General features: G+C 35.2%; 1 protein-coding gene across 1 annotated transcript in view; it reads right to left on the bottom strand.

Moving 5' to 3' along the window:
• The window catches only part of LOC117101881 (low-density lipoprotein receptor-related protein 4-like), an 8,903-nt gene extending 2,801 nt beyond the window's left edge, over window positions 1–6,102 (bottom strand). The window contains exons 1-8 of the mRNA XM_033241998.1: window positions 5,901–6,102; window positions 5,468–5,629; window positions 4,400–4,796; window positions 3,829–4,226; window positions 3,523–3,708; window positions 889–979; window positions 551–856; window positions 32–377 (exon numbers count right to left, since the gene is read on the bottom strand). Coding sequence (XP_033097889.1) covers window positions 32–377; window positions 551–856; window positions 889–979; window positions 3,523–3,708; window positions 3,829–4,226; window positions 4,400–4,796; window positions 5,468–5,629; window positions 5,901–5,949 — 1,935 coding nt within the window. The 5' untranslated portion in view covers window positions 5,950–6,102. The remainder of the gene's footprint in view (window positions 1–31; window positions 378–550; window positions 857–888; window positions 980–3,522; window positions 3,709–3,828; window positions 4,227–4,399; window positions 4,797–5,467; window positions 5,630–5,900) is intronic.
• Window positions 6,103–10,337: the final 4,235 nt, after the last annotated feature.

Here is a 10,337-nt window from a genome sequence, read left to right as displayed (position 1 = left end):
GATATATTTGGATGCCCGTAGGACGACTGAGATTTTCAACCAAAATGGTATGTTTTCCAGTGAATTTGTTGGCTTTAATGATAGCCCTTTTTTGCCAATCTGTCCAATAGACATAATCTCCGAATACGGTGATAGCGAAAGGATGAGGCAGAATTGAACTTGATTGGATAATGGTGCGTCTACCATGACCGTTGTAGTCAATGCTGCTTAGGCTGTGTCTCTGGCCATCTACCCAAAAGAGAAGGTTACTAACAAGATCAGTAGTCAGACCATTTGGCCAGTTAATGTCAGTGTCCACGAGGGTCACTCTTGCCTCTCCATTCATTCCTGCGCGTTCAATCTTAGCTGCCTGACCCCAATCAGTCCAGAACATGTATCTGTGGAAAAACATAAAAAGTAATGTTTTCAATAAGAATCCAATTTTAAAGATGATTAAATGTATAACAACTTATAATTGTATGTATCTGTTATCTGTCATGTATATTTTAAAACATATCACAATCAGTAGTGATTATAAATTAATCTAATATTATTTATCAAGCGACATTACCCAAGTCTTGGCTCTATAGTAATAGCTCTTGGCTCATCTAAGTTATCAGAAATGAGAATGGTACGTTTGCTTGTATCTTTGAGGTTTGCGACTTCAATGGCATTGGTTCCCGTATCAGTCCAGTAAATGTTACGGTAGACCCAATCAATAGAGATTCCATCCGGTATGCTAGCCCCAGTGATGAGAACTTCTGGTACACCAGTGCCATCTATATTAGTTCGGTAGATCTGATCCAGAGACACGTCAGACCAGTATATCTGCATCTCCTTGAAGTCATAGTCTAAAGCCACGGCGTTTTTCTGATTGGCTGCGATCGTTCGGTATTCCTTCTCTGATTGTCTGCGATCGTTCGGTATTCCTTCTTAATTGGGTCATATTCACGTACGGTGTAACGGTCTGCAAAAATGATGAGTGGGTCTGTATCTATACCTGCAAAAGTAGAACATTTTACTTAGCATAAAGTAATAATAAATTTTTATAGGGTAATTTAAACTGTTTTGTTTTCCTACTTTTGTTTATATCTAAAATCATAAAACTGGGGTGGGGAACACCAAAAAAAAAAAAAAAACAAAAACAAAAACAAAAACAAAAATTGCTTTTCTGCTGTGGCGGGAAACTCAATAGGAAGCTTTCCATTGCACGACGACCGTAACATCTAGAAGTAGACATTTTAAAGTACCGTATTGTATATCAATAGATAAAGGTAGATAATGACGTCACGTAGTGTTATCTGTGAATATAGTGGTAAAGCGATGGCAATGAAAATACAAAAGTCGGGTTGAATACTTCGTCCACTAGTGTTGACTTCATCAGCATAAGTTTTCAATACATAGCCAACCTTTTAATTTGTAAAACATGCTTTCATCTAGAACTCGAGTATAATATAAAAATACTACAAAATGTACCATAATATTTAATCAACAAATTTCACAAGTTTCAAAATTGCTTCGATAAAAGATAATTTTTTGCAAATGAATTAGTAATAAATGCCGAGTAAGTACTAAATTATTATTTCGATGTTTAACCTCCGCCCTATAGACCTTTCCGGAGTGTCAATCAAACTTAACAACTGACTAATCAGAACAGCGCTAGGAATGCGCGCGCGTCTTACAAACACACGTGTGTCCCACAAACGCACGTGTTCGCGTGTTCGCGTATGTTTTAACACTGCTGTCTTTGTGGGACCTAAGCAACAATATCCAAGGGGCGGAGCTTAGCGGAAAGGTCCATTGGGCCCTCTTATAAATATATATTTATTAGAATAAAACATAAACAGATTGAGGCAGCACAGAATGCTCTACTACTATTAGAGAGATGTGAACTCAGGCCTATAAACATTAGGTTAGGATTTTACGTTAGTACAATTAGGCCTATTACATTTTTTTTTGGTTAGACCGCGGTAATAACATTACATAGCTGCAAAATTTCAGGTGCATTGGACGTTGCAGGTATGTATTGCACTGTTTTAAAGAGAAGAAGATCATTCAATAAATATTTTAAAAACCACATGAGTTTATTCAAAGATAAAAATACGTTTCCAACTAAAGGTAACATCACGTTTGGTATTTTGAAGTATGTTGATGTTACTAAGACGTCGGCATAAGGGTGATAGGGATAGTTAACTTTAATAACGTAGGAATTAATTACGTTAGGCGTTGGCTTAATGTGCCAATGAATGCCTATTGTTGACAAGCCGACTCCTGTTCCACCGTTAGAAAACGTTTTTTTTTCCAGGATTGAAGACCTCGAGAGAACCGATAATCAAAGATTAACTCAAAGCTTGAACTGTGCCAAATAACAAAAATATACTCAATATTCCATTCCATCAAAATTACGATTGAGCTTCCTTGGTTTTATAATTCGCATTGGACGGCAAGCATACAACAACTTTAAAGCTTGTGCTGTCTCTTAAAAAATAATGTATTATGTGAAACAATGATGTAACTGACTCATGCTTTATGTAGTCAGACCCATCATCGCAGTCTATTTCAAAATCGCAGTGCCAATAGATTGAGATGCATCGCCCATCATAGCATCTGAATTGATAATCCGTATAGGTATCCTCTGAAAGTACACGCAATTGCAGAGGTTTATCGTGGTTTGTCACTTGCTCAGATTTGCAGTACATTATTATTTGATTTAAATTAGTAGGTGTGACTTAATTTTTAATAGGCACAACTTTATTTATGGTCTTTACTTGGATCAATTTTGAAGGCGTCCACTGGGTAAGCCTTAAAGGTTTTTTTTTTTGTTTTTTTGTTTTTTTTGGCTAATAATGATGATAATAATAATGATAATGATAATAACAATAGGAATAATAATGCTAATACTGTACCTATTGTTGCAGGAGGTGAAGTCGGTGGATTCCTGGTTGAACCCGCACATGTACGCCCGATAATCAAAGATTAACTCAAAGCTTAAACTGTGTCAAATAACAAAAATATACTCAATATTCTATTCCATCAAAATTACGATTGAGCTTCCTTGGTTTTATAATTCGCATTGGACGGCAAGCATACAGCAACTTTAAAGCTTGTGCTGTCTCTTAAAAAATAATGTATTATGTAAAACAATGATGTAACTGACTCATGCTTTATGTAGTCAGACCGATCATCGCAGTCTATTTCAAAATCGCAGTGCCAATAGATTGAGATGCATCGCCCATCATAGCATCTGAATTGATAATCTGTACAGGTATCCTCTAAAAGTACACGCAAATGCAGAGGTTTATCGTGGTTTGTCACTTGCTCAGATTTGCAGTACATTATTATTTGATTTAAATTAGTAGGTGTGACTTAATTTTTAATAGGCACAACTTTATTTATGGTCTTTACTTGGATCAATTTTGAAGGCGTCCACTGGGTAAGCCTTAAAGGTTTTTTTTTTTGTTTTTTTGTTTTTTTTGGCTAATAATGATGATAATAATAATGATAATGATAATAACAATAGGAATAATAATGCTAATACTGTACCTATTGTTGCAGGAGGTGAAGTCGGTGGATTCCTGGTTGAACCCGCACATGTACGCCCATCTTGCATTAAGAACGAGTTTGTGGGACAGAGACACGAATATTTAGCTGATTTATCGCCCCTTTTAGGGGAAGCTACGCACAGATAAGAGCATCCACCGTTATTTCTTTCACAATAGTTAATAATTCCTTAAGTGAAAAAAAAGATGGGTAAAGGTTTAACGGAATTCTTTGAAAAACTACAACATATGAATGATTTTCATTTACTTTCTCCCTTTCAAGTATAGAAGACTTCGATCATATTCTTACCGTCGATTTGTTTTTGAGGGTGATATATTTGGATGCCCGTAGGACGACTGAGATTTTCAACCAAAATGGTATGTTTTCCAGTGAATTTGTTGGCTTTACTGATAGCCCTTTTCCGCCAATCTGTCCAATAGACATAATCTCCGAATACGGTGATAGCGAAAGGATGAGGCAGAATTGAACTTGATTGGATAATGGTGCGTCTACCCTGACCGTTGTAGTCAATGCTGCTTAGGCTGTGTCTCTGGCCATCTACCCAAAAGAGAAGGTTGCTAACAAGATCAGTAGTCAGACCATTTGGCCAGTTAATGTCAGTGTCCACGAGGGTCACTCTTGCCTCTCCATTCATTCCTGCGCGTTCAATCTTAGCTGCCTGACCCCAATCAGTCCAGAACATGTATCTGTGGAAAAACATAAAAAGTAATGTTTTCAATAAGAATCCAATTTTAAAGAAGATTAAATGTATAACAACTTATAATTGTATGTATCTGTTATCTGTCATGTATATTTTAAAACATATCACAACCAGTAGTGATTATAAATTAATCTAATGTTATTTATCAAGCGACATTACCCAAGTCTTGGCTCTATAGTAATAGCTCTTGGCTCATCTAAGTTATCAGAAATGAGAATGGTACGTTTGCTTGTATCTTTGAGGTTTGCGACTTCAATGGCATTGGTTCCCGTATCAGTCCAGTAAATGTTACGGTAGACCCAATCAATAGAGATTCCATCCGGTATGCTAGCCCCAGTGATGAGAACTTCTGGTACACCAGTACCATCTATATTAGTGCGGTAGATCTGATCCAGAGACACGTCAGACCAATATATCTGCATCTCCTTGAAGTCATAGTCTAAAGCCACGGCGTTTTTCTGATTGTCTGCGATCGTTCGGTATTCCTTCTTAATTGGGTCATATTCACGTACGGTGTAACGGTCTGCAAAAATGATGAGTGGGTCTGTATCTATACCTGCAAAAGTAGAACATTTTACTTAGCATAAAGTAATAATAAATTTATATAGGGTAATTTAAACTGTTTTGTTTTCCTACTTTTTTTTATATCTAAAATCATAAAAACTGGGGTGGGGAACAGGAAAAAAAAAAAAAAAAAAAAAAAAAAAAAAAAAAAAAAAAGAAAAAACAAAAACAAAAACAAAAACACACACAATTGCTTTTCTGCTGTGGCGGGAAACTCAATAGGAAGCTTTCGATTGCACGACGACCGTAACATCTAGAAGTAGAAATTTTAAAGTATTGTATATCAATAGATAAAGGTAGATAATGACGTCACGTAGTGTAATCTGCGATGTTGAATATAGTGGTAAAGCGATGGCAATGAAAATACAAAAGTCGGGTTGAATACTTCGTCCACTCGTGTTGACTTCATCAGCATAAGTTTTCAATAAATAGCTAACCTTTTAATTTGTAAAACATGCTTTCATCTAAAGCTCGAGTATAATATAAAAATACTACAATTAATGTACCATAATATTTAATCAAACAATTTTATTTATTACAAATAAATTAGTAATAAATGCCGAGTAAGTACTAAATTTTTATTTCGATTTCTAACCTCCGCCCTATTGGGCCCTCTTATAAATATATATTTATTAGAATAAAACATACATTTGGCGTGTTTACCTTGTTCAATAAGACCAAGAGCCTCCATACAGGAACGTCCACAACCATTTGAACAACATTTCAAAGATCCTGTACAGTCATAGTCGCTTGTGCACACATTCACGCAAATTCCAAAGCCTTTAGGTATCGGACAGGCACCATCTTTTGTACCTAAGCGTAATGCTGCAAACGTAAAAATAAATTTGAGCCATTATCTTTTACGTACGAGATATTATCTCGCACGTACGAGATAATGACTCAAAATTATTTTTACTTTGGCAGAAATACGCTTCCGTACTTTCCGTACTTTTGCAACTAATTACGAAATTAAATCATATAACTTATTTGAACAATACAAAGTAAGCAATATAAATATTTATGATATTTTTTTGTTTCAAGTCTTCTTTTATCAGCCTAATAAAGACGAGACGGGATATATTTAATGCAGACCTACCAGTCGTAGTGAGAACCAACATCAGACCTAACCACGGGAACCAAGACATCGTCGCAGGATGGTTACCGTGCAGTACTCGTAGTATAAATTCAACTAGACGAGTGACAGAAAACAATTCCGCATCTCTCCTTTGTATCAACTGATGCTGATCCAATTGACGTCAATTTCCTAAGGGATTAAATTATAAAAAAAATAAGCTTAATTATTTCGCCCGGTAACGTCTAGTTCAAGGCATTATAGGCCAGTGTGTTTGTATTATACAGTGAAACTATTACCAATAATTCAGAAATGTTAAATTATGGAGCAAAAATAAATATGAATTAGGCCGATTAATAGCAGTATATTGATAAATAATATTATATAATCATTTGACTATTTATAATAAGTTATTATTTATAGTCATCATCATCATCACCATCCATCATCGTCGTTGTCACCGTCATATCCGGTGGAAGAAATTATATGGATAAGTTTATATACTTAATTAATTATTCGTCCTTAACCAAAACTAATAATAATGCATAATGCATGTTGAGACTACGCGCTCAGTGATAGCCAATCGTAGATGGGGAGTTAATTACAGAAATGAACTACGACAGGACTGCTTTAATAAACGAACACGCAGTGTGTCCGGTTCCGTTCACACTCCAAAAGCGAATCATAACTTCACAGATCCTATAGAGGATATGTGTTAACATGATAACGAATGGTAATACCGGTATGGACACTTTTAATTCGGAAAAATGTAATCCATCAGACGGAATGCTATACACACAGCAGGATGAATTATACAAGGAGTGGTCTACCGGGAGTGCCAGATGATAAGCGTACAGTATGTCTATGCCTATTATAATGTGACTATTAATTCCACTCTGAGCCCGAAAATAAAGAAACCAACGCGCATTTCTTTGCGAGTCTGTGGTATCATTTGGCCTAAAGATTAGGCTGCAATGTGCCTAGAGTATTCGTCCGCTTGTTGACAGCATCATCCTCAAATATTTTCATATTAAACAGTCAAACATACTAGGGAAGTCACTTTATAGAGTGTACACACCTCCACCCTGTTACTGAATACTAACAATAAGCAGGCCGTGTATGATGGGCAAAACTGCAGCATACTCTCAAGAAAATAATGGAATCACGTCCCGTATTCAGGTACATTATTTTTTTGAGTGCTGCCTGAATATGAGGGTCGATTCATTATTTTCTTTTATGCTCGAGGGTAAATAAATAAATTGCTGCGATCTTGACATTTGACCTTTTCTTCCGGAAAATGTTTTTCGACTATTATGTAGCATTTCACTAAATTTTGTGATGATCCATTCGTTAGTTTTTGCGTCGTAATTTTGCTATCAGAGATAGACCGACAGACAGAAATAATACAAATAATAATAATACAAATAGACAAATACAAATACAAATAGACAGCAGTGAACAAATACACTTGGTGGAGGTAATAACGTTTTGTAACAGCCTATCTGTTATTTTAACCACCCACTATTTGATTTAAAATTTCTTTTCGAAATAAGCATCATTTCATATCTGGTCAATTTTTAACTTATTTCTGTTTACATGTAATCGTATTTAGGCCTATTTCTTCTGACATTTTATACAATATATAAGGATTTTCTGTTGCTGTTAGTGTTAATAATTTTACATCAATTATCGTGATTCGAGTTAGTAGATTTTACATGTAGTAAATCTGTCTCTTATACACATCTAGATGTGTATAAGAGACAGCCCCGCTCCTACCCATGGTAGCAATCTATTTCCATCAAGTGGATTAAAATACTGAAAATAAATAAGTTTTCATTGGTATGGGGATTTAATTCCGCATTCTGGGATTTAGTTCCACATTCTCATTTTTCGCACCCTACCCCCTCCACCCTAGGCCGAAACCAGCCTACGCTCCTGGTTTAGATAAGTTATTTTGTTTTAGGAGCGGGATGCGGAAGCACCCCGCTCCGTACCCATGGCAGGCAGCAATCTAATTCATTCAAGTGGATTAAAATGCTAAAAATTATAAATAAATTTTCATTGGTATGGGGATTTAATTCCACATTCTGGGATTTAGTTCCGCATTCTCATTTTCGCACTCTACCCCCTTCCCTTACCCCATGCCGAAACCAGCCTCGCTCCTGGTTTAGATAGGCCTAAGTTATTTTGTTTTAACCCAGGAGCACCAAGGTCGACTTTATTGTATCACAGTAGATTATTGCTTTTATTCACCAAGTTCTTGCTATTTTGGACATTCTAATGAATTTTAAAATGTTTTAATTTTATGTATACTTTGTTTGAATCAAGAAATCAAGTTGCCTTTACTCAGTACCGCTCGTCTATTTTATTCGTCTGGGAAATTTTTAACCAATGCTATATATCACATGGCACTTGAGATTATGACTGACTTATGAGGTATTCTCCCATTCAAAATCTTTACCTTCTAAAATATATTTCTATATATTTTTCTTATACCTACCTATATTTTCATTCTTTTACAACTTTGTTATACGTTCAGGTTGTAGATGTTTATTTACTGCTATAAGTACTCCACCACCCCTTGAATTACGATCTTTCCTGAATATTACAAAGTTTTCAAGATGTAGTATAGATGAGCTATCATTTTCGGTAAGTCAAGTCTCGGTTACACATACAATGTCTATTAGACTCTGGTGAACACGTGCGGAGAGTTCTAGACCCTTGTTTCGAATACTGCGTGCGTTTAGTAGTAAACAATTTAGCATATTCTTCCTTGTTATTGATTGTTCGTTACAATTTACATCACCGTGGGAAGTTGCTGAGTCGGATGATGACGTACTAAGAAACGAATCGTTAAATTGTGGCATGGAACAAGAAAAACATACCCATTGGCGAGGTTAGTCTTTGTAATGTTGTCGGAAGTTAAAGCCCCATTCCCGGCAAAAAATTTTAGAAAAGATGCATATGCATTACTCCAATTATTATAAATCATGGAAAATATTGGCATAAATTTTAGTTTTACGCAAAAGAATAAAAAAAAAGAGAAATACAGACTATTTCTCATAGATATTACCATTTTCTCGACGAATTCTTCGTTACTAGGCAAATTCGGAGATATGTATACTTTATACAGTCAAAGATACTAGAAACACAAGATAGAGTTCTCCCATGTTCTCCACGCAAAAAAGTGTTCCACCGAAATGCATGGTGGGAATACGAAAAGTGGGACGCCCCCTACAATTGGATCTAAAAAACTTGTGCCAAACTTTCGTTACCAAGTCGTCGCGTATTTTATTATCAATTCTCAATTAAAAAATTGTACACCGCGATGCGCTATGGCGACGTACGGTATTGGAGGGCGTTGCTGTGCAGTAAATTGCAACACATTATACAAACAGGGTCAAAATTTATATCGATTTCCAAAGGATAGAGAAAGGAAAAATATTGCACTGACATTAAACAAAAAATTAGCTATATATATTATAAATATATATTAACATTTTGTTTTTTTTAAACTTGGCATATGAATTAGCCTAGGCCTATTGACTTGCGTAGCTAAGATATTGAAGAAAAATAAATAAATAATTAGACTAGCCTAAAATAATGAAAAAAGTACTAAATATTACTCGTTCGTATAATAACGCTAGTATTGTATGCAGTTAGTTATTTATGAATGACGTGAAAATGGAGCTCTTTTGGTACAGGAAATTTAATAATATTAATACAGGTCTAACTCTAATTACATAAGACCACTTTTTGAACCGGGATTTCCATGGTCTACCTACCTAGCATAGCCTATATCCGCTTTTTAGTCTCTAATTAGAATAATAAGGCCAAATTTTTATATTATCTTTTTATATCTTTATATATATATATATATATATAATTATATATATATATATTATATATATATATACTTTTTTAAACGGGATATAGGCCTACAGTAATTACATAAACTTGTGTTGTAAATAAATTTTGTGAAAGCACATTGTTTTAAAACTACATATATGCAGTTCTAATTTGTGATTAAAAATATATACTGTGAGTATCAGAGCTGTATTCAATGTCAATAATAATGGGTTGGAAAGCATTGAAATAATAGGCCTACCAATAGTATGGATCAGTAAAGCACAAGAATTCATAATGATGACTGATTTTGCACTTCTTTACCGACGTCCCGTACCGATCACTTTTTATGTACTAGATATAAAAACAAACTGGAATAGACAACCAGACAGTGACATCGGTGAATACATAACCTCCTTGGTGGCGTTAGAATTCATTGCTATTATCCAAATAATACCCAAAACAATTAAAGCATAATCATGAATCAGTAAAGAATAAAACAACAATACAGCGCAGAATCGCATGGCCGGACGCACTCGATCTTAGTGAAAAAATTTTCCTCCATTAGTGGAAAAGGAAGGGCGCCTTTTGCGTCTGGATATACTTAGCCAGAGC

This window comes from Anneissia japonica, unplaced genomic scaffold (genome assembly GCF_011630105.1).
Source record: "Anneissia japonica isolate Jap-2015-1 unplaced genomic scaffold, ASM1163010v1 scaffold4988_len2956909_cov206, whole genome shotgun sequence".
In the NCBI taxonomy this organism is placed as follows: domain Eukaryota; kingdom Metazoa; phylum Echinodermata; class Crinoidea; order Comatulida; family Comatulidae; genus Anneissia; species Anneissia japonica.
Note: the sequence above shows the minus strand (reverse complement) of the source record. Positions and strands in the feature narration are given on the sequence as shown.